The sequence below is a fragment of the Telmatherina bonti genome (genome assembly GCF_933228915.1).
Source record: "Telmatherina bonti genome assembly, chromosome: 4".
Classification (NCBI taxonomy): domain Eukaryota; kingdom Metazoa; phylum Chordata; class Actinopteri; order Atheriniformes; family Telmatherinidae; genus Telmatherina; species Telmatherina bonti.
Genome location: NC_136622.1, coordinates 9884755 through 9910446, shown reverse-complemented (window position 1 = coordinate 9910446; position 25692 = coordinate 9884755). Strand labels below are relative to the sequence as shown.

The 25692-nt window shown below is 39.5% G+C and overlaps 1 protein-coding gene across 1 annotated transcript; it reads left to right on the top strand.

Moving 5' to 3' along the window:
- Positions 1 to 25692, top strand: marchf9 (membrane-associated ring finger (C3HC4) 9; the record flags this gene model as incomplete). The annotated part of the gene is made up of 4 exons (XM_079238889.1): positions 1 to 333; positions 17294 to 17449; positions 23482 to 23674; positions 25361 to 25692. The coding sequence occupies 4 exons, from the start codon at positions 1 to 3 to the stop codon at positions 25690 to 25692; spliced, it is 1014 nt and encodes a 337-aa protein (XP_079095015.1).

Genomic DNA, 25692 nt, shown 5'->3' with positions numbered 1-25692 from the left:
ATGTTCAAGTATCGGATCCGCATGTTTTTCAATGAACTGAAAGTCCTGGTGTTTATGCGATCCGATTCACGACAGTCCAGCTCAGACTCAGAGAGAAACTCCAGCAGCATGAGAGGTCTGGGGATGGGCGGCTGCGGATGGCCGCCGTTCGTCGACTGCCATTCCCGGGATGATGAGGAGGAGTACTACGGCAGCGACCCGCGGCCCCGGAGCCTGGCGTTTGAGGACAAGGAGCCCAAGCTGCAGGTGGGCCTGGACGCAGTGTCCCTCACCAGCACAGCCAGCAGCCTGCGGACCCCCCAGTGCCGGATCTGTTTTCAAGGCCCAGAGCAGGTACAGACACGCTGCAGAGGATGGGTCCTTATGCTGCCAGGGGCGGCACAAGAAATGTACAAGGGGGGTGGGTGGGGGGCTTTAAAATATCCTCCTGACTAACAGTAGTTCAAATTTGTCCTCTGTGGAGGACCTTTGTAAACCTTTATATTTTCATCTCCCTGAATGCTACTGAACTAACACCGTTTGGTCTTTAAAGAGGACATTTAGTGCTTTAAAATGGTAAATGGAGGGCGGGGGGGGGGGGGCTTTGTGAACTTTCTCTCTTCAAGAAAAATGGCCTCCGTTGCAACCAGCATGTTGAGCAAAAGTGCATAATACTTTTCTTTGTGCTGATTTTTACTTGAAATTTTGTAGTTATATTTTCATTGAATATCTTATAAACACGGGCTGCACGGTGGCGCAGTGGTTAGCACTGTGGCCTCACAGCAAGAAGGTCACTGGTTCAATCCTTGGCTGGTTTGGACAGTGGCCTTTCTGTGTGGAGTTTGCATGTTCTCCCCGTGTATGCGTGGGTTCTCTCCGGGTACTCCGGCTTCCTCCCACCATCCAAAGACATGCATGATAGGTTAATTGGTCACTCTAAATTGTCCCTAGGAGTGAGTGTGAGCATGAGTGTGGTTGTTCGTCTCTCCGTGTGTGGCCCTGCGATGGACTGGCGAGCTGTCCAGGGTGTGCCCTGCCTGTCGCCCAGGGCCGGCTGGGATAGGCTCCAGCTTCCCCACGACCCTGAATTGGAATAAGCGGTTCGGAAAATGAATGAATGAATGAATCTTATAAACACATTAAATCGTTTCTTAGATAAATATAACTATATTTTACCACAATATTTAAAAGTTTAAGCAATGTCCTCCGTAGTGGACATTTGTAGTTACACATTTTTTTCCCTGGTAGTCAGGAGGATATTAGAACAATAGGTCTTTAATAATTACATATTAAAATGTTGTTTGACGTAAAAAGTAAAGTTTTAGCAAAGCAAAAACATTTTTTCTTTCTCAACTATTATTTACTCAAGATGACCCTCCATTGTTTGTCTTTATTCATGTTTTATAAATGTCTTCCTTGATGGCCAGAAAATATTTCATTCATATTATCAGTTTTTTCAGAGTTTCTTCATCGTTATTGATGTTGATCTTTTTCATGGTTGGCCAATTTACCAACCAGTAGCCATCCGTCCATTTTCCTTTACAAGACCAACAGACTGACCAGTTAACCCAACATCATGTACTGTTTTTAGACATGGAGAGGATCACTGAATACATGGGGAGAACATGCATCTTCCCCTCAACCAAGGCTCTAACCTTTAAGGCATTTAATGCTGACTACCACGCTACCAACACTCAGCCAATGACTTATTAGATTATTGTCTTTAATACCTGCAAAATTGCCAAAATCATCATATTCCTGGCTTTTATTACATTATTTCTTGCTGCATGCTGCTATGGACAACATGCAGTGTGTTATTTTTTTCTGTGGAGAATCACAGGCATGATGGCTCTTCATAGACTGTATAAAAAAGATGAACGGAGCCTCCGTGACGCCACTTGCATGTTTCTGAAAAGCTGAAGCTCATTTGGTGGTTTCCATTTGGCAGCATCTTGTGCGTCGTTGTTCTCAGAAAATACAAAAATGGACTAAGCGGTAGAAGGGGGCTGTGAGCATAGAGGTGGATGATTGACATCTCTCAAACTTTGACCTGAGACAAATGAGTTTGAAAAAAAATCACTCCCCCCACAGTTGCCATGAAAGTAAACCTGACCTATTAAACCTAAACTGTCTTTAACATGTTTATTTCTGCTGTGAAGTTGGTCTTTTTAACATGGGAGTCTGTGTGGATTTGCTCTCTTTAGAGCCCCTAGTGGATGAAGGGGGAACTGCCATTTCTGGCACTTCCGCGTTGGCTCAATGTTTAACCGGTTGTTGCTTGACTTGGGTCACAATCTTTGGTCTCATCTGCCGTTTAGCTTTTTCTTTCTTTTTCAAAATGTATGATTCTGTAAATCCCCTCAGAGAGAAGCTACTACAACCATCCTGTCCTACTTTTCTCTCCCCACCTTCCCCTCTTTCATTGACAAATACAATCCACGAGTCCTCGGTTTCTAACATGTAAAAATAGTCAAGCCAGATGTATCTTCACAGCCTAAAATCACAGATCATAAATTACTCCAGAAGAGTTGTACAGACTGTGTGGCACAATCTTCCCAGCTTCCCTTCTTTCTGAGAAGATGACTGTTTGATGATGTGGTTATCTAAACAGCAGTGTTGTTATCAGTAATCAGTGATAGAGCAGCAGTTCCCACACAGCTAAGATCTGGCCAGCATAGCAACAAAGAAAGTTAGCCAATTAGGTCTGCAGGATGACAAACAGGGTGAGCGGGACTGAATATGCATGAGTCACTATCAGATTTTGGAGGTCCTCTTTGTGTCTGTGTCACAGCACATGATGATCATGTGACAATCACGTGTTCCTGGACTGTGATAATAAATAACATGTTGCCTTTTCGTTTTTTTTCCTGCCTGTTCGTGAACCTTAAAAAAGCAATAAACCGTGCAGATTTTTGGTCGCTGGCCAAACGTTTCTCCCACCAGATGAGCAGAAATCTGCCGCCTGGATCAGCAGGTAGCTCCAAATGCAGAGATAATTGGAAACACGGTAAATCCTGCAGGAGCACAGATGGATATCACTATTTAGTCGCCTCGCTGAGATCCGTGCGGTCTTATAACAGCCTGGTGCTAATTTATGACATCTGCCTGAGAGTTTGGATTGTCAGCCTGTAAACTGGAGCGGGTCTAAATAAATTCAGGCCTGATGTTGCAGACAGGAACGGAGCCCAGGTTGTTGTCCTGCCCACTCAAACATCTCCCTTTTAATAAAAGGTTCATGTTTTAGGCTCTGGGCTCTGTGGCAAGGTGACTCATCAAATTGCTCGGCTCTGAGCTTCCGCTTTTAGCAACAGACAAAGAGAAAGCAAAAGGGAAAGCTCTGGACATCACTATTACCACGCCATCTCCTCAAGCTAATGTCTGCTTGTCTCTGCCTTCCCACCACACAGGTATTCACTCAGGAGCACCGTAAACCCTCCTGGGCGAATGGTGGTGGGAGGCCACGTTAGCCATTTTGTTGTTGTTTCATTATTCAGGCAGATCACAACAGGAGCAGGGATCACTCTGCAAACATGAGCTGCTGACCAAGACTTACACGCTTATCTCCTGACAAAAGTATTTTTTATGTTGCTTTCAGTGGTTTCAAGAGCAGAATGTGTCAGATTATTAATCTTGTCTGTTTTTTTATTTTTTACTAAAACACTGAGTGTATTTTACACACATAGTAATCTACATATCTAAATATTTGGTGAAACACTTAATTTGAGAAGATTCAGACTGTAATTCAGTGAAATCAAGACCCAGTGCAGGAACATAGTTACACTTTGTATTATTTCATGTAATAGGAAAATATTTCTAGACAAATAAGAAATATCTTAAAACAAGTGGTGAAACACACGCCTAAAGTCCTTTATACAAAAAACCTGATTATTTTAGTGTTTCTGTCTTAGTTTGAGTGGAAATTTCTGAAAACAAGAGAAACTAAATATGATGGTTAATCTGGATCCAGGAAATGTGAGAATGGCAAAGCACACAGTGGCTCAGGTGGTACAGTGGTCACATATCAACACCAACATAACCTACAAATCACTCTTCTTCATCAGTCATTGTTTTAAACTGTTTATGTCCAGAAAATGTCGTCTAGACACTGAAACTATGGTGAAAGTTGTATTTCCCCCATCACCCATCCTTTCCTCATGTTATCTTTTCTTCCCCATCCCGTGGAAGAAAAAAAAGGCACTGCTGACGTGGCAGCTGCCTCAGTCGGTCTACACTGTTTATGTTTTTATGTATGTCTGTCTGTCTAGTCTTGGACGGGTTGAACTGGAAGAATTTTGTTGTGTTGAGATGCTGATTCAGTGACAATAAATGATTCTGATTCTGATTATCACTCATATGGGAGCAATATGGAGAGCAGAACCTATTTATCTGAGAGGTCCTCACACTAGAAGGATTCCAGCTTATGTCTCATCAATGAGACATGAGATGATGGTTTATCACTCGTTACTTTGGACGGCTGGAAAATAAGACATAAAATTCCTGTCTTGTCATTTGCATGCGCATAAAATATACACACGGAAACTTATATTTAGTGCAAAAAAACAGAAACAAATGTTATTGTTGTGATAAAAATAAAAAAGAAGGCTCAATACACACAGATATACAGTGTGTATATATATATATACATTAAATTGATGATTTGATGGCATAATTTTCTTGCTCTGTGGTGATGATGACTTTTTTGTGTCATTAAAAAAGTAAAAACTGATACAGATAATTTCCAATATAGTATTATAATGTCAATACATATATATATATATATATATATATATATATATATATATATATATATATATATATATATATATATATACACATATGTGTGCGTGTGTAAAAAATATTAATATGTATTTAAAGATGTCCAACATAATCGGGATACCGATATTGTTTTGACATTATAATGCCATATTGGAAATTATCTGTATCGGTTTTTACTTTTTTAATGACACAAAAAAGTCATCATCACCACAGAGCAAGAAAATTATGCCATCAAATCATCAATTTAATGAAACCTTCTGTTACAACTGTTCTTAAATGAATGCAAAACCCATTAATCCCACCAGTTTGTTTTAATCTCTTTTCTCTTTTTTTAGCTGTGGACAATATCTGAGTTGTAGTGGTTTAAAGAAAAACTGTAGTGAAAATATAAAAGGTACTGAAAATGTAATGGTGAATGAAGGTGTGCTTGTGTTTTTATAAATTCATGACACTCAGGTGGTGGCCAGTTTGTCATTTCTCCAGTGGACAGGTTGTATATCTGTATTCAAATTGAAAAATTGGGAAAGGCTCCAGCTTTCCCACCACCTTTAATTGGACTGAGCGGTTCGGCCATCTGATTTATTGAAGCTCAGCATTAATAACAACTAGATTAAAATGAAGTCATATCCACTAAATACACTATTGAAACCATGGCTGGATTAAAAGTGCACTGGGCCCTGGGCCCTGAGTGTTCCAGGGACCCCCTTCCCCACCACAACATTGTGAAAACTGGGAATAATGCACTGTAAAATGACATTTCTAACATCTCTCAGCCAGTGGTACCAATAGCAAGACACTAGACACTGAGGTGTAACTATCTGGCTTTTATGTACATTTTGTTTCATGTCCAAACTGCTGGTGTTTGCCCTACGTGGGCCCCAAGTGGGCATGGGCCCCTTAGCCCTTGTCCATAATGCCCATTGGATAATCCGGCCTTGATTATGTTTTAGACTTTTGGTGGCACAAATGGTTAATAACTGGAACCTTTCCTATATCACTATAAATGTTGGAGAGGCCGTTGGTAAGGATTGTGATAATGTTGCCACATTTCCATCAATCTGTTGTGTCCCACCCAAGCAGCAACTTCCTGTGCAGAAGTGCCAAAAACTGCAGTTCCCCCTTCATCCACTAGGGGCTCCGAAACAGAGCAAATCCCCATAGACTCCCATGTTAAAAAAAGAACATTGTAGGTATAATAGATCAGGTTTACCTTGATGACAACTGTGGTGGGAGTGAATTTTTTTTCTAACCATTTAGAAGTAATTTAATCTGGAAATTCAACATAATTGTCTCTTTGAGTGACTGGTAGCCGATATCTACGGTGGCTCTGAAGTGTCAGAGCAAACAAAACCCACAACACAACACAATAAACCACAACAGAAGTAACATTGCTGTTTATTTATTTATTTATTTTTTTGTGAGACCACAGCAGTGGAATTTACCTCACCTGAAGTGAGCGGCAACGTACGTAACGGGATGAGCGGACTTTACAGATAAAAAGCGGGAGATCTTTTAAATAGTCCGACAAGTAAATAAAACACAGATGTTTAAAAAAAACAAAAAAACAAATAAAACGTATAAAATAATTAAAAGATTTTTAAATTAATTAAAGCATGCACTGCCATGATTGTGCCAACTGTGATATGTCAACTGTAACGTAGGTTGTGTCCGAATGTGCACACTAGTCCCTGAAAATATTTTACTTCTTTGTATTGCATTTTATTATTTCTTTGTTGCATATCTATTCCATAAAACAATTGTTAAAAAATAAAATAGCTATAGTTCTCGCCGCTTGATTTGCTCGCCGCCTCCATTGCAGCATTTTGAGCTCCTGTCTATAATCCACTGTGGTCTATTTTGGCCCTTTTAGTGACCATCGATGCTCACTAATTTTCAGTATTTACTGTATTTAACACATACAGTATTTTACTCTCTGGACATTCGCATAAGGCCGACATAGCGTAAAAGTCCGTAGATTTTTACATGCTATCACAAGTTATCAAAAATAAGACTTGTCCTGGTAAAAGAGGACGTCTGGAAACCCTGAAATCAGTAAATGTCTGTGTGTTTTCCCCGCACATCCCCGTTTTCCACAACCTAAATTTTCTGTTCCTGGGGACTTTATTACGACAACGACTGAACAGGCTGAGACAGTTGGTTTGGTCTGTGTAAATAGCCACATACCACAAATGTGCAACAACTCTTTATTTACATATCACAGTTTTTATCATCAGTGTTTTATTTACTTCTCTGACTTTTTCAAAAGATCTCACGCTTTTAATCTGTAAGGACTGAAAATTTCTCGTGATGTTATGTAGGTCGCGGCTCACTTCAGGTGATATAAATTCAACTGCGATGGTCCAGTGGAAAAAAATAATGAAAAGCAACATGACTTTCATCGTAGCTTATTGTGTTGTGGCTTCTGTTTTGCTGTGACAATTCAGGGCCACCATAGATATCCACTGCAAGAAGGCAGTGTCCAATTAACCATGTGATTTAGCTTTAGCCCGCTTTAACTCTGTTGGATGGTTAGCCTCTGTTAGCTCGAGGTTAGCTCAGTTAACTCCGTTAGCTCAGTTAGCTCGGTTAGCTCAGTTAGCTCAGTTAGCTCAGTTAACTCAGTTAGCTCAGTTAGCTCGGTTAGCTCAGTTAGCTCGGTTAGCTCAGTTAGCTCAGTTAGCTCGGTTAGCTCAGTTAGCTCTTAGCTACAGGCTGGTTGGAGTTTGATAGATGTATTAAAAGTCAGTTTTGCAGGTCAGTCTTTCATAGTTTGCTTTCATCTCATCTAGACTTCATTTGTTCATTCATTTTCTATACCGCCTAGTCCAATTCAGCCCTGTGGAGAAGCTGGAGCTTATCCCAGCAATCACTGAGCGAGAGGCAGGGTACAACCCGGACAGATTGCCATCCCATCACAGCTCATCTAGACTTGATTATTGTCATTTCATTTTCACATGCTCAAGCAAAAAAATCTCTTGGTCGTCTCCAGGTTGTCCAGAATCCTCCAGATTCTCTCAATGCTCTCTGATACTAATCCAGCTGCCAGGCCATTTTATAATTCTGCTATTACCATGGAGCTCTACGTGTTCAAGCACCTGACTACATCAGAGACCTGCTACAGTCTCATGTTCCGGTGATCATGTCTTTTGCAGCAGTGGCTCCTTCCTTCTGGAACTCGCTTCCTCTCAGCCTGAGACCTGCGAACAAAACACACCTAAACTTGCTTTTACTCAGTTTTATATGTCTTTTTATATGTCTTTATGTTTTCTGTGTTGTTTCGTGTTTCAGTGTGAAGCTTTGTTACTTTGATTTTAAAAGGTGCTTTATAAGAAACATTTACTTACTTCACATGAGATCCAGATGTGGACCACATATGGACAAAAAAAGGTGGATTTGAGCCGCTTTTCCTGTGATGTGAAAGCAGATTTTGATGAGAGATGTTAGAAAGTATCCAGTCTAAATGGAAGTATTTAGTTATGGTACTTTCATATCAATACCAATAGAAAATCTTCTTTTTCCCTTAAAAGAAATAAATGATCGTGTGCTTCCTTAAAGTAAGTGATGAAGTGTAAATAGACGTTGCTTTGCGACAGGAAGTTGGTGTGGACGTGTTTTTGCTTAAACAAAGTCCAACCCCTCTGTTAGGGGGGATAACTGACTGTAAACACAGTTATAAGCTGTGACTGGAGAGCAGTTACAAGACAATACCAACACTGATTATACACCCTTCATCATTTTAACATGTAAGCTGTGTTTTTATGTCTGGAACATGTCTACACACTGAAACTATGGTAGAAGGTGGATTGTAGCTGATATGAGTCGTGGCCTGTGATAGACTGGTGACCTGTCCAGGGTATACCCTGCATCTCACCCAGCGGTCGCTGGGATAGACTCCAGCCTCCCATCGACCCTTTAGAAAATGACTGATGGATGAGTTGTGGTGACGCCCTCTGCAGTCATGGGTGGGATGGTCCGTGGTGTGAAAGGATCCCCACAATATTGTTTCCTAACGGTGTGCCAAGAAAGATGTTTATATATTTATTTATTTATTTATTAACTTGTTTGTTAAGGAGACGTAAGATGCTTTTAGAGTTTTGCTGTGCAACAGCAAAATGGAAGGGATGGAAGATTGGAGGGGGTGTATGTGTTTGTAAATGATCAAATGTATCTATATATTTGTATTCTTTGCTGTTTTTGATACGTCTAAAGCACTTTGCGCTGCTACAGGTGTGAAAGGTGCCGTACAAATAAAATTTGATGTGATGTGATTTGATATGAAGTTGACATGGAGACTAGAACTGGTTTCCTCACACCAGGAGGTTTGGAGCTCGAGTTCATCAACGAGACATGAGATGATCCATCCATCTGTTTCCTACTCCATATATTCCATTTTCGAGTTGCAGGGGAGCTGGCGCTGTCCCAGCAGCTAGCAGACGAGAGGCAGGGTCCACCTGGACAAATTTGCAAGAGGCAATATGAAGACATTTTAGTTTTCCTAAATAACTCTGTCTGAGTCATTAAATATTACAGAAACAACAAGAAAAAACTAAACTAGAGACATGCTGAGACAATTGCATTTAATATGATGGAAAAATAGACATGTTAGAGTTTACATTTCTGATAATCGAACCTGCCCGATAGGTTTTTAAGATTTTCAGACAGAAAACTTTCTTACATACGACATACCAGCAGCAGCAGGAATAAATAAAACCCAGAAGTGTAAACTGCTTGAAGTAGTGGAGCTTTAATGATGCTGCAGTGAAACAGCTGATATACACACACCAGTAATCCTTTTCCTTCACTTCCCTACCTGCTTTGGCTGTTTCTGCATTTAGCCACTCTGAACTGTGGCTGCTCATTTAATGATTTTGCCCATCTAATTCCAGCTAAGCCTGTTTACATCAGCATGCTTAGAAAACCTCAGATAGTTACCACGGTGATAAACAGCTTCGCAGCGCTGCTGTTGACAAGATCACTGTTGACAAGGTTAGTTGAACAACATTTTCTTTTTTTTTTTTTTTAAAAAGGCTCAAAGACATGAAATATGTCATTGTCTGTGACTTCAGTAATACCCAAAGAACAAAAAAAAAAAAACCCAAAAAAGTCCTAAAATAAGGAAAAATCCACCTTAGATCTTCCTGGATCTGCTGAAGCTGACTTGTTTCTGCAGGCTCCATTCAGATGCATTAACCTGAGTTTTTGTGAACCAGTGTCAGGCTCCAGTAGCTCCTCTCTCCTTCCTCTGCCTGCCCTTGAAGCCTCAACACTCCCTGCTGCTTGTGCACAGTGTCCACATGTTCCTTTGCAAAATCCCCTTCACATCAAGCTGTGTCCATTCATCCATGTAACAATTATTACATCAAAACAACGTTATTTGAAGAGCTTTTGAAATTAAATAAATATGTGAATCAAGACCTGGATCGTGATAAAACAATATTTGCTGCTGAGTTGTGTTGATAGCCTGAGTTCTGCCATCATTACTGTGGTAAATACACCAGCAGGCTGCTGGGAAGACAGCCGGTGGGGTCTGGAAGAGCCGGTCAGGCCCGGCTCTGAGGGACTGCTGGCATTTCTGCCTCCCTACTATTTGAATACACTGACTTTACATCCACACTGCAGGCAAAGTGGCTCGAATCTTACTTTTTTTTCATGTGTGACCCATATTTGATGTTTTTAAATGACAATCTGAACAGCAAAAATCAGACTTTTTCATGTCCAGAACCAGACAACTTCCGTATGGTGGCTTAAATAAACAGCCATACCTGATCGTTTCAATGTGACCCCAGTCTGAGCAGTTATGCCACATTTCATTTGACTTTTACATCACTAAAGAGGGACAGATGTCACCGTTCTGCACCAGAGGAGACAGGACGATCAAATGTAAATGATGGAAAAACAACATTACATCATAACTCTAATTGTGCAACGACTCAAACACACACACTGAGGTGCATCATCCATGTTTTCCGATGTCAAAACAGTGGGCAGCACCTGCAAGTGACAACATGTCATCCTCTGAGCATGCACTGAAGAGCCATAGACTAGTGTTTCCCAACATAATTAACATCATGCAAAATAAAACATCAAGAGACCCTCACCCGTCTCATTTTATACACCATGCATGGCTTCATGTTGTCATAATCTGTTTCTAGCCATAAATGATGCAATCTGAGTTCTGTCCTTCAATAAAACCAAACGTAACGTTAACATAAACAACTTTCTAATAGATACAAATCTTCTGCACTGTGGTGATTCTCAGATATGTTTAGTCATGAAAAGATGGAGAAAAAAACCAAGTTACCTGGACAGACAGACATAAACTGTAGCTTCACCAGCTCATTGGCCTCCCAGTACATGGACCAGAACTGACCTCCCTAAACTCCAGTAGATGGACCAGAACTAACTCCCTAAACTCCAGTAGATGGACCAGAACTAACTCCCTAAACTCCAGTAGATGGACCAGAACTGACCTCCCTAAACTCCAGTAGATGGACCAGAACTGACCTCCCTAAACTCCAGTAGATGGACCAGAACTAACTCCCTAAACTCCAGTAGATGGACCATAACTAACTCCCTAAACTCCAGTAGATGGACCAGAACTGACCTCCCTAAACTCCAGTAGATGGACCAGAACTGACCTCCCTAAACTCCAGTAGATGGACCAGAACTGACCTCCCTAAACTCCAGTAGATGGACCAGAACTAACTCCCTAAACTCCAGTAGATGGACCAGAACTAACTCCCTAAACTCCAGTAGATGGACCAGAACTAACTCCCTAAACTCCAGTAGATGGACCAGAACTAACTCCCTAAACTCCAGTAGATGGACCAGAACTGACCTCCCTGAATCCCAGTTCATGGACCAAAACTGACCTCAGTAGACTCCAGTAGATGGACCAGAACTGACCTCAGTAGACTCCAGTAGATGGACCAGAACTGACCTCAGTAGACTCCAGTAGATGGACCAGAACTGACCTCAGTAGACTCCAGTAGATGGACCAGAACTGACCTCAGTAGACTCCAGTAGATGGACCAGAACTGACCTCCATAAACCACAGTACCATCGACCAGAATGGACTGAAAAATCAAGCTGTGGCCTCATATATAGATTTCTATTTCTGATTAGGGATATGATTTAATACACTATTGTTTATCAGGTTTTGATGACAATTTATTCAGTTTGGATCCTGGTTTTTAAGGTTTTCAGGCTCTATAATGTTCCATGTGGATGAAACATCCAGATGATGAAAAAGACCTAAAGAAAACACCCCTCAGTTAATCTCTTTGTGGATTTGATTTTGACAACCAAAAAGGATCTGAAAGTCAAAACAGATCTCTGTTAAAATGGTAAATGAACATAAAAACTTGAAGAACAAATGCTAAGCTAAAAGCCACATTGCTGTCATCTTCTACACAACGACCAACCTTTGGGGTGATAATACCTGTTCTTGCGTTTGTAACCTGAAATTCAGGTGGATTTATTTATTTGTTTATTATGTAATGGCCTTTTTTATTATGCAATGGCCTCTTGCAAGCAGTCAAAATTGTAAAATGAAATTTTAAATGCATTTGCATAAATTCTGAAAAACAAGAAATCCTGAATAAAAATAAATAAAATCTAAAAGCTCATGTCCCAGTGGCTAATCAGAAAAAGCTGGCGTTGTTTCATGTAGCCGAGTTTTCTTTAACAAGCTCAGTACAGTCGGTGACATGGAAAAGGTTCTCTTAAACAGATTGGTACTAGCATGACCTTAGCTTTGTCTGCCGTTATCATGGAAACAAAAGTATTACGAGTGCACATTGCAGTGTAAGACACACAGGTGGCGCCACACAATCTGACACTGTGAGACAGTTACTCTGTTCAGCACAGCACAACCAGATTTCAGTGCCTGAAATGCAAACAAAACAAACATTTACTGACCAACTAACTGGTCAGTAAACGCAACACAAAGACAACTATTCTTTTGTACTTTTTATTTCTAGCAGTACAATGAACTCCAGCTCCCTCAGATGTTAAATTTGACCCAAAAAATGCCCTGGTTTGCCTCTAAACTTGTTACTGATACTATTCCAGGCACCTATCTTGGATACTCTGCATGTTTGCACTTCTTCTCAGCTAATGCTGCACTGTAAAGTCGCCCACAGCCAACTGAAAGCTTTACGTATTTCCCATTTAGTCAGTGAGAGCTGTACAGTTAACTCAGGAGACATCACTTAATTCAATGTTGATAAGTCATGTACCGGTGTTTGTTCTTGCCAAAATGAGCTGCCATTGAAAGTTTTGCTGTGACATCACCTAAAAGAAGCATGTCTGGTGTGAAAATATTGGTCCAAGTATGGAACCCTGAGGAACTCCATGACTTACTGTGTTGTGTGAGTAAGACTCATCATTCACAAACTGAAAACTATCAGATAAATATGACTGGAATCAGCCTAATGCAGTACGTTTAATCCCAATAACATGTTCCAGCCTTTGTAGCAGAATATGTGATCAAAAGCAGCACTGAGATCTAACAGGAGAAGTACAGACAGGACTTTATCTGAGACTTTGAGAAGATCATTAATGACGTTCACCAGTGCTGTCTCCGTGCTATGATGAGCTCTCAAACATGACTGAAATTCTTCAAACAGGCTGTTTCTGCTCAAACGGGAACCCAGTTGATCTTAAATTATTTTCCCATGAATTTTAGACATAAAGAGGAGGCTGGATGTTCACCTATAATTAACTAAAACTTCTGGATCTAGAGGCGGAATCTAAAGTATCTGAGGTAATAATTCTGCTCTCTGTTCACCTGATGGCTGGAAATTTAGCACATATTGTTTCCTCTCTGTTAAAAAGGAAGGCAGCTTCACACAGCTTTAAATTAATCCTGCTGACTTGTTACTTTTTAATAACTAAATCCAAACATTTTCATACATCTTTGACATGAATACTTCATGCCTCACAGCAAGAAGGTTGCAGGTTTGATCCTTGGAAAGATTTGGGCAGTGGGCTTTCTGTGTGGAGTTTGCATGTTCTCCCCATGTATGCATGGGTTCTCTCTGGGTACTCTGGCTTCCTCCCGCCGTCCAAAGGCATGCATGTTACGTTAATTGGTTACTCTAGATTGCCCTTATGAATTAGTGTGAGCGTGAGTGGTTGTTTGTCTCTGTGTGGCCCTGCGATGGACTGGTGAGCTGTCCAGGGTGTACCCTGCCATTCGCCCAAAGACTGCTGGGATAAGCTCCAGCTTCCCCGTGACTCTTCATCAGACTTAGCGGTTAGGATAATAGATGGATGAGATTCATAAGATCTGTTTTAACTGTCAGATAACTGCTGTTAACTCAGTGGATGCCAGCCATTGTTACAGCAGATGCTGTTGGTAGCCAGTGAGTCGAAAGCTGTTTATTTGCTTAATGTTTAGAATTTCATACAGCAAGTTATTTGAAAGAAAAATGATATTTTGAACACAGCAATGTGATTACTCATAATTAATCACTCTGTTGTGCAATAACATAAATACATGAAAGAATGCTGATAAAATTAACTTTACACATATTACACATATATTATACATATAAAATAAAAATAAGAAATAATAACAAATTATCTTTTGCCAAAGTAATTCATTTTTATAAAGCAATTAATCCAGGGATGGGGAAACTCTGGTCTTAGTTAGCAACACACCTGATACACATCAGACTTAATTAGGAGATTGGTGCAGAGCTTGACATCAAAGTTTGCACCAGTATGCTAATTGCCCATTGATTTGAGTCAAGTGTGTTGCAGCAGGAAAACTCCAAACAATCCAAAAAATCTGGTTTTACATGTAATTTTATTACCTAAAGATATAAGGAGTGAAAACAAATGTTTTTTTTTATTAACGCATCTGATATTTTAAAAAGTATTGAATCTAATATCCTGACTAGATATGAAAGTAGTGACCTCAGATACATCCATGCCTTAATCAAAGCAATTCTTTTTGTACCTAACTGTTATTAAATGCATTTACTGAGTTAGACTTTAGCATAAACACCTTTGCTTTGTTGTAAAATCTCATCGCAAAAGCTACACCAGACAAAAAAGTGGGGCAGGCAGAGAAGACGCAGATCTATGATTAAACTTTAGAATAATGTCATCGAGGATGATTTATAACAGGAGCCTCGAGCAATTATCTCTGTATTGGAGGCCAAACATGAGGAAGAAGCAACACAGAGATGTGTTGTTTGTGGAGGAGTACATAATGCAGAACAAGTCTTCGCCTCGCTAAGATCTGTTCAGATCAATCTGAGCTGCTCCTTTATTCCTAATGGTCCTTTTTGCTGAAGTGGAAGCAGGGCTGTGCTCTTCTCATCACATCCATGGAGCTACGCTGTTATCATCTCCCTCCTTCTTATCTGACTTTTGTCTCTGGTTGTAAGTAAAACGTGCAGGTTATAAAAGCAGCTAAATCCTCCAGTTTCTGCCTCCATCTGCTGTGATATGCCTCATGGAGAAGATTTGATCTGTGCCCTGGAATATTAGCTCGATATAAAGATGGTGTTTGTAACTTGGGTATTAAAAAATCACCACGAGGGAGAAAAGTTTTACCAGACAAGGAGCCTTTTATATCTATATTTACAGATAATTAGTTTGTTAATAGCCTCTGACTCATCACAAACAAACATATGAACATATATCATAAAAAATCCTGTCTATAAAGTACAAAAAAAACTGAACTGACATATTTAAAGATATTAATCATGTTTTGTTAACTCTGCAAAGAGCTACAGAAACCAAATTAGACAGATTTTCACATCCAAGTCCTAAAAAGTACCAAACACTTTCTTCATATGCCTAAATTTACAACTGAACAAACATTTTATTTGTCTCTGGGGAGCTCACCAACAAAATAACTTAACACCCACATTTATTTACAACAATACAAAACAAAACAAAGTAATAAGAAAGAAAGAAATGGCTAAACATAAAATAATACTAAAATAAACAGAGAAAAATTAATCAATACATTGAATTAAAATAAATTAAAATAAAAAAAAAGACCTGAAGTGACTTGAAGGGGTTAATAGATTCTACTTCTTGTTGTGGAAATAGTTTTTGAAATAAACTATTTTCCAGATATTTTGCTCAAGTCTGTTAAAGTAATCTGGGTTCTAAACACTGCACTGTTTGATGTGTTTTTTTCTAGAGTCATTGCTTTACACTGACTTGGATGCAATTTCTTACTTATTTACACTTTAAATGCTTAACCATGCCATGTAATTTTATACTAATAGCTCCAAAACCACCAGATGAGAAGCTAGCTAAAGCTACAAGGAGACATTAGCCATAGGCTAGCTAGCTAGCTAGTAGCCAGTCCCCAGCAGGCTCCAGTTAGGACCATAGACCATTTATGAAATATTTTTAGATTTTTTTATAGTTTGTATATTGAAATATTATTTTTATATACGGTCTATGGTAATGACCCAACTGTTTGCTGTGTTAGCTGGAGCCTGTGTGGCTCATTTTACCAGCTCCACTCATCTGTGCTGCAGATACAGCACATAGTTTTTTATATGGATTTCAACCCTCCATTATAGCTGCAATGGCCGACTTTGATTATCTCTCACAACACTTAAAAACATCTTATTATTGTATTTTTAAAGGTTAAAAGCTTGATTTTTTTTTAAAGGTGGACTTTACAGATGGCATTTAAATTTATGGTATTTACACATTTACTTGTCAGAAAAGCAGCAGACAGAAGTATGAACTCATATGTCTCTACTTTTCCCTATAAAACGTTGTTTAGTTTGTCCATTTTATCTCTCTTCCTCACTTAATATGACAACAGATTTATCATCCTGCTAGAAAAAAAAACCCAACAAAGAACAGCAGGATATTTTAGGCTTCAAACATCGTCACCTCTGTGCTGGATGTAACTGCTGTTCTTCAAGCTTATATTCGCTTAGATATTTAGTACTTTCATTTATATGGAAACCTCAAAACAGAAAAACAGTTAAGTTAGGGAAAAAATATATACAAACAAAGCTGGATTTTTGTTGATTTCTTTCATATAGTTGTCTCCTCTCTGCAATCACAGCAGGATATCAGACTGAAGCGGAACATCTGCTTTATGACGCTTTATCCTGCTGGAACTAACTTTGGATCTGCTGAGTGTTTGTAATATTTGTCTCTAATAACAATGAAGAGATGTACAATGTATGTCATTACATTCTTAATCGTTAACCATCCTGAATGATCTTTTATGTAAGAATGGCTCATGGTTCGGCATCCTTTTCAGGGGACAGGCAACTTGTTCAGCTCTACCCTGCTGTGTGAAACCAGCTGTAAATTCTGCTGCAGGTTCATATATGAGAGTCATATCAGACTAATCCAACTCTCATTTAGGACAAAACATTACCATGACTGTTACTGTGTAGGACTGAAGTTTTAAACATGTTTCATGATCAGGTCATACAGCTGTGAAAACTCAGATCCATGGTTGATACTAGATCTTGATCAGTTTCTGGAAATAAATTGTTCTTTGTTTTTGGTTTTGTTTGGTTTGTCTGTCCTGTAGGGAGAGCTGCTGAGTCCCTGCCGCTGCGACGGCTCTGTGCGCTGCACACATCAGCCCTGCTTGATCCGCTGGATAAGCGAAAGAGGCTCCTGGAGCTGTGAGCTCTGCTACTTTAAGTACCAGGTCTTGGCAATCAGCACCAAGAACCCACTGCAGGTAATATGGAGAGGAGATACTCTGCTCTGACAAATCAAACCTCAACGCTTCAACTCCAGGACATTGGAGCTCTTTTTGGTATATCTGTTTGTTTGTTTGTTTTTCCAGGACAGCCTCAGTTGTCAGATTATGAAGCTAAAATTATGTAAAGTGAATGTGTCAATAAATATAGCAGCATACAGGCCAATCAGAGGAAGGAAACAGAATTTATTACTAACAGCACTTTGTGTACATCAACAGTGACCAGACCTTTACTCATCTTTCATGTTTTGGCTTTCAGGAGAAAAAATATTGGCGTTGAACGAGACGACATTCCTGCACTAGTTCCTCCAGATGTTTTTTTATTTTATTATTATCATTTATAGTCTTTTATTCCACTATCCTTATTAAACCAAGTCCAACTTAAATGGTCTTTGGCACCACCGTGCATCCAAACGTCTTCTTGGCTTTATTCCAGTCATAAAGGAGCATTAATTTCCTTCTTTTCAGACACACACAACTTTCTGATCACTTGTTGGTCTTTCGCTGCTCCTGATTGGATCAATTGCCAATGATTTAAGCTCTTTGATTGGTGGAAAGTTTGACAGGAAAAGGCTTCATCATATATTACAGGTAAAACTCAAGGTACGTTAGCGGCATAGTGATGAAATATGATGAAAATACGATAAATAATGGTGTTATCATGGATCACTCATTGTGGATTTACCATTTAGCAGGGTCGCAGTCCAGAAGGTTTTCCGTGTGTCCCTTCTCCAACACAGCTGACTCAAAATAAATGGATCTAACAGGCAATCAGGTTCTGTACAATGACTCATTCATTTGAGTCAGCTGTGTTGCATCAGGGATACGTGGAAAACCTGCTGGATTGCAGCCCTCATAGGGGCGAATTAAAAACCCCTGAATCTCTGAATAAACACTAGATTTTTTGGCTTGATTGTAAACTTCCTGGAAAACATCTGTGCATCGCGAAGCTATCCATCACAATTTACCTCAGTAACACACTACTGATCTGATCCTGAGAAACTGCTGATGATGAAGGTGATAGCTCTTTGGAGGAGCTGGAGACTAGTAGCTTCAAGTGCTAATCACTTTACTGCTGGATTGTAGCTGCTCCAGAACAATCCCAGTATTTCTTTAAATGAAACGGATTCTGACAATTCAGCACATCTCAGTCAAACATGCTGATTTATAGAAACGTACATATTCAGGTTGTATTACATGGTACCAAGTGGTATTACATGATACCAGGCTGTATTACATGATACCAGGCTGTATTACATGATACCAGGCTGTATTACATGATACCAGGCTGTATTACATGATACCAGGCTGTATTACATGATACCAGGCTGTATTACATGATACAACCTGAATATTTGACCCATAAAAGCGCTGCTGTTCTGCTCACTGAGCCAGTGTTTCTGGAAAAACTGCTTGTTTTGCTTTGCTCACTTTTTTACAACCTGTTTGTATCACAAGTGTAACTGGGAAAGCATTCAATATATAAAATACGTTAAATTATTTATTATTATTATTATTATTGTTATTATTATTATTATTATTATTATTATTATTATTATTATTAATAATAATATGCTATTATTATTAATAATAATAATAATAATAATAATAATAATAATAATATTTATTTATTTATTATTTTTAGCCTGAGTTGTTTCTGCTGTTTGTGAGTTTCTTTGTGAGATACGTAACATTTAAACGATGCTGCAGCAGAGCCAAACACTGTACTGGTACAAATCACAGGTCGTTGCTGGTGCAAGGACTGTTTGCCATATTGCACTGACACATTTTCCTTCTGCGTCACCATCCGTCTGCCCTCCCTCACAGATGCAGCCAACTCAAAAACCTGTTGAGAAATGTGTGTGTTCATTTGTCATGTGTGGATTTTTCGGACTGGTTGAAAATGGTGTGAACATGTAGTAAAAAAAAAAAAAAAAAAACATGTTAGGAATTTGTACTTAAAAACAGGAACTTTCCATGACAAGCTGCTTTCCACATCAGTAGTTTTCCATTCCTGACTGCATATTATAGTTTTTACTTCACATTTTTAGGTTGCAGCTACAAACAGCTTCTCCGGGTGTTTAAAGCTGTTTCTCCAGATTTCTCTTCATTTGAACTTTTATTCAACAGACTTAAATCAGTGACATACAACCATTAAACCCCAATCCTTTACTGGACGCTTGAGAAAAGAATACAACAGAGGATCTCTTTAAATCAGGCCATAATTTATTCTAAGTTCAGGTCACAGGTAAAGCAATGTGGCGCTGGGCTCAAGAGCACTGGATGTGATCACATGTTAAAATGTTAGGCCGGAAGACTGCCTCGCACGACGGGATGGCTTAACACGCAACCAACCGTAACTGGCCAGGTAACGTTAACGTGAGCAGGCCACCCACTGCTGACGTGATAGATCAGGATGTGATGCTCAGCATGTGTGAATGTTGGGTTGAAGCGTGTCTCCGATGCAACGGAGATGGATGAGAATCATATCAAACTTAGTCACATGTGGTTCTTTGCCGACGTCTCTTTATGAGTGTCTTAACCTGAAGATTCTTGCTTATCTGACGTTCTCTGTACTGGGAGAAGTTTTAAGACCCAATGAGACTAAAGTGAGCTAAAGTTCACCAGAAACTTGAGTCCTGAAACATTCATAGCAGAGCTAAAACACATCAGAACATAACTAACTTTTACAAAAAGTTGTAAAGAAGAGAGAAAAAACTAAACTTCCCAGAGTGGGTCCCACAGTGTCATCAGCAGTTTCTCAGGAACAGCAGTTTCTTTCTTTTTTTTCTTTTTTTTAAATGTAATTTATTTATTTATTTTTTTAAAAAAGCAAAAAAAAAAACAAAAAGAAACAGCAGTTTCCAACTCTTTGGGGTGAATTGTGACAGTAGCTCACCTTTTAGGTCCGTAGTCCCCATCCCTGGCCTTCAAGACCCCACTTTCCTACAGACATTAGATGTTTCCCTGCTGCAACACACCTCATTCAGCTTAAATGGTTCTCGGTCAAGTTATGCAAAAGTCTGCTACTCACCCATTTATTCGAGTCAGGCGTGTCAAAGCAGGGAAACTCCACAAGTCTGCAGGACAGTGAGTCCTGAGAACCGGAGCTCAGGATGCAGGTGAGCGGAAAGTCATCTGAAAAACTGTAAATGTGAAAATAGGTTATTTTAGTGCCAACCAGGCATTAAGAGATACAATGTTTGTGATGAGAAAAGTCTTGGTCACTGTGGATCTTTGTGTTATTTCTACAAAGTACTGGCAGAATCAAATTCTGTTTTATTGTTTTGATTGGCCTTTATGCTGCTGTATCTATTCATACATTCACTTTACTTTATTTTAACCTCATAATTCAACCAGAGAAGCTGTCCTGATAAAACAATGTCTGCATGTTGGGATTAAATAAGGTGAGCCTCTGCATGCAGTTTTATGTGTATAGAAAAACAGACACTGGCTTGAAGTTTTAGGGGTTTAAATTCATAGGATAAATACTGTATGTAGCACCACCTGGTGACAGGTAAGGGTGTCAGGATTGGGTATAAAATGAATGTCCTGTTAGTAGAAGCCGGGACGAGTTTGGCACGTCATACCAAACTGTCACCTTATCATCAGTACTGGAAGTTAAACTCGGTCTGAGTCCACAAAGAGGGTTATTAATTGTACATTTGGGACCTTCAGGAACCACAAATAAACCTGCAAGCTGAGAGTGAACTGTGGTGTTGGGAAAATATAGATTTCTGAGTTCTTTAAGCCTGAAAAGCTAAATGTAACATATTTGACACGTACAGTTTCTGAGACGTTTTGCATCATTTTATGGTAGAAACTTTACTGAAACCCTTGTTGTACACCATAATTCAATTCAATTCATCTTTATATTATAATACCTTTAGATTAGATTAGATTAGATTAGATCAGATCAGATCAGATCAGATCAGATCAGATTAGATTAGATTAGATTAGATTAGATCAGATCAGATCAGATCAGATCAGATCAGATCAGATTAGATTAGATTAGATCAACTTTATTCATCCCAAGGGGAAATCCAAGGTTCAAGAACAACCTGTCCAAGATTTAACAGACAATTATTTAACATTAAACCCAGGTCACAGGTCCGAGTAGCCTTAGGCTAAGCCCTAGGCCTTAGCCGGAAATCCAGCGCCGCCTTACAACAGATAAGAACAGAGGTACATTAGGATGTAGGGTGGAGGGCAAAAAAACAGGTTCCACCAGACTGTGCCACTTCACAACAATGTTGTCACAGGACACTTTACATACACATCATTTCAAGCCAATTCATACATAGCCTATAATAGAAACCAACTGATTGCATCGAGTCATGACGTCGATCCAATCCTCCATTCTGAGCTGCATGAGGCGACAGTGGGAAGGAAAAAACTCCCCTTTAACAGGAAGAAAACCTCCGGCAGAACCCGGCTCAGGGAGGGCAGCCATCTGCCTCGACTGGTTGGGGTGCCATATGATACTGGTCTCCTGCATCCTGGTTGGACACCAGAAAGCAGAGGATTACACCACAATAATTTTGACCTATGCCCATGCTTGTAAATATTGGAAAAAAATTTCCGATTTTGTTAAAGGGCCAAATAAAGGATTCAGATTTTAATAAATTGGACTTTTCTGCCCAATTGTTCTCAGTTTGGGCTTTAAAGGGTTAAAATCTAGGGAAACTTCACTAGAGCTTTAGATTTTAGGAGAAAATTTTCGATTTTACTGGATTTAACGGGAAGCCGATGAAGAAAAGGTAAAACTGGATAAATTTGATCCCTGCTGATAATTCTCTGCCAAACGCTTGCTGCAACGTTTTGGATGAGACTTTTCAGAACCTTCTGGGACACATCGATGATCAGGAATTACTGCAGTCCGGTTTGGAAGCAACAAAGCCATGGCGGAGAGTTTTGCATCACTCCGTGAAGGAATGTTCATCTTTATGGGAACATTATAGGCGGGAGAAGGTGGTCCCAGTGAAAGGACAGATCCTGGTCCAGAAGGTTTCCCATTGTTCCTCACTGGTTCTAGGTTGAGGTTCAAGCAGTGGAACACGAGACACATCTGCTCAGATGGCCCACTAAAGCACCAGTTTGACAGATGTTTTGGTTAACTGTGGCGATGACACCGTCCAGCAGAGATTTTTTTTTTTGGTTTTTCTCAGGCAGAATGATTGAAATAAAAACAATGAAAGTTATAATATTTATACTTGAACGTATAAATAAACCCATTTTGATTGTGAAAATGTTGTTGAAAGTTTCTAAATGTCCTGCAAATTACATAATCTGTAAACTTCCTGTATGCTGACATGGGAAAGGTTTGTTTGACAGACTTCACTGTCGTCCAAACCGGGGTCCAAATTGGTCTTTGCAGATTTAACCCTTTGGTGTATCGTGTCTACTACAGTGGATGCCTATTTAAAAGCTGATTTTTAGTATGTTCATAAGTGAGGATGGTATATGTGCCATTTCAGTGGACATTGGGAGAGTCCCCTAACACACTGCTGCTCACTGAAGAATAAACAAATATATAAAATGTCATCTATAATTACTGACTTTACCTGAGTGGTAAACAGGACAAATAAAATGGTACTCATCTGTTTTTATACACTATTTCTATTATATAAATATGACAGTATATTTCATAAATATTTCCCTTGAATAGATAAAATAAATAAACTAAATAAAAAGTCAAATGATATTAAAAACAAAAAGTGTCCGTGTACATGTCTGTATGTAAATAAATGTGGCATTGTGTTTTAATAATTCATGCATCAGAGGTTAAGAAAGGATCGTAGATTTCCAGATATTCCAGATGCATTTGGCAGCTGCAGAAAAAACAGCTGAGAATATAAATATGCAACTTTAACATATCTGCATATGCATCGTTTCCAGACAGGTTTATTCATGTCCAAATCTGGAATGTTTCTACTATTTTTTAGAAAAAATCACTAAAAACTTTTGTATTTTTGTGTCAAACTGGCTGATCGACCTTCTTCCCTTCACAGTGGCAGGCCATTTCGCTGACGGTGATAGAGAAAGTGCAGATAGCGGCCATAATTCTGGGTTCCCTGTTCCTCATCGCCAGCATCTCCTGGCTCATCTGGTCCTCCCTCAGCCCTTCGGCCAAGTGGCAGCGTCAGGACCTGCTCTTCCAGATCTGCTACGGCATGTACGGCTTCATGGACATCGTCTGCATAGGTAAACAGAAGAACGTGTGTAAAAACTGAAAACTGCTTTAGCAGGACTTCCGGATGTCAAGAGAAGGCGAAAGCGATGGAGCACAGAGGGGAGAAGTGTGCAAAAACAAGAGCAATCACTTCTGATAGCATGTCAATAGTTTTTGCTATTAGTTCATTGTTATCAATCCTGATACTGATACTTTTAGCTCCTTTAAAGGCAAGTCGCACCGTTTTTCCATCGAACAAATAAATCATTATAAAACTAATAAAATTTCTTAAACTGAAAAAATATCATCCTGAAGTCCATAAACCAGTAAAATATCAAATTACAACCTCGTTGTTACTGTCATCTTCATCGTAATCATCGTCATCATCATCATCATCATCATCATCATCATCATCATCATTATTATCATTATTATATATATATATATATATATATATATATATATATAGTGTTGTAGATTCAGTTCAATAAAATAAATGAGGAAACATATTCATGATCTATCATTTTTTCTAACTTGCTTTGGTCCATATTGACCCAACTAGTGACTATTGATGCTAAAGATGCATTATGGGTCATCTTGAGAGCTCAAATTTTTTGTATCTCAACATTTGGACATATTAGAAAATGGCGGGACCACTATGTAGAGCACTATGTTGTAAGAATAATGTGGACATTTGGACACAGTCAGTTTCCAAAAGTCTCCAGTTTAATGAGAAATAGTTACGAGATTTGTCGCATTTTTAAAAATTCACTAGTCTGAATCCTCTACATAAAGCGCCAAGTCCCAAAGCTGGAAAAGCTGCAAGTTACTGGCTGTTTCCATGCCGTCAAAAATTAGGTGTACTATATGAGTTTTACAACACATGCATGCAGCATTTCACACCATGCTAAGGGTGTGCAGACATACCAGACGTAACACACAGATGGTGCTTAGTAATACATAACATCTCCACCTAAAACCAAACTCCTTTTAATTATGCTACAGAAGAAAGAAGGTTTAGGTGGAATCACTGAATGAATCATAAAACGAGTTATTCTTGCAAATTATTTACATACTGCTGTGCATATTTCTCTGATACTTTATTAGCACAAGCCATGTACTATACCTTCCAGTACTGTGTTGTTTCTTCTCTAGCTGGCGTTTAGCATACTTTTAGCTCATTTTTACCTTTTAACTGAGTGTTGCTCCTACAGCGAGGTACCAGTTCAACTTACCGAGGTTTTACAGTGATAATAAATCTGTGTTTTACACTTGAGATGGCTTTTTAATTCAATTCAATTCAGCTTTATTAGTATAGCGCCACTTCACAACAATGTTGTCACAGGACACTTTACATACACATCATTTCAGGCCAATTCATACATAGCCTATAATAGAAACCAACTGATTCCAATCCCCCATCCTGAGCTGCACGCGGCGACAGTGGGAAGGAAAAAACTCCCTTTTAACAGAAAGAAAACCTCCGGCAGACCCCGGCTCAGGGAGGGCAGCCATCTGCCTCCACTGGTTGGGGTGGAGAGGACAGGAAAGACGGAACAACATGTACAACTGCACTTATTCAGGAAAACCTGCGGAAAAAAGGAGAAATTAATTAGAGACAGCAATATTGTCATATTTTTACATTATTAAATTAGAGAAATGGAGCAAGGTACTTCTTTTTAATGCATTATCTTTAATGTTTGTCTTTTCCCGCCTAGGCCTCATCATCCACGAGGGTTCATCTGTGTATCGAATATTCAAACGATGGCAGGCCGTCAACCAGCAGTGGAAAGTGCTGAACTATGAGAAATCAAAAGACTTGGGCGACCCGGTGAGTTCGAGCAGTAAGACCGGCGCCCGCGGCTCTCGCAACAACCCTCATGGTATAGCGAGCAGCAGCAGTGGCCGACAGAGCAGGAGGCTAAGGACTATCCTTAACCATCACTGTGGTTACACTATCCTGCACATCCTGAGTCAGTTGAGGCCCAATGACCCGCGGATCAGCGCCGCTGCTAACCGGGAGGTGGTGATGAGGGTCACCACTGTATGA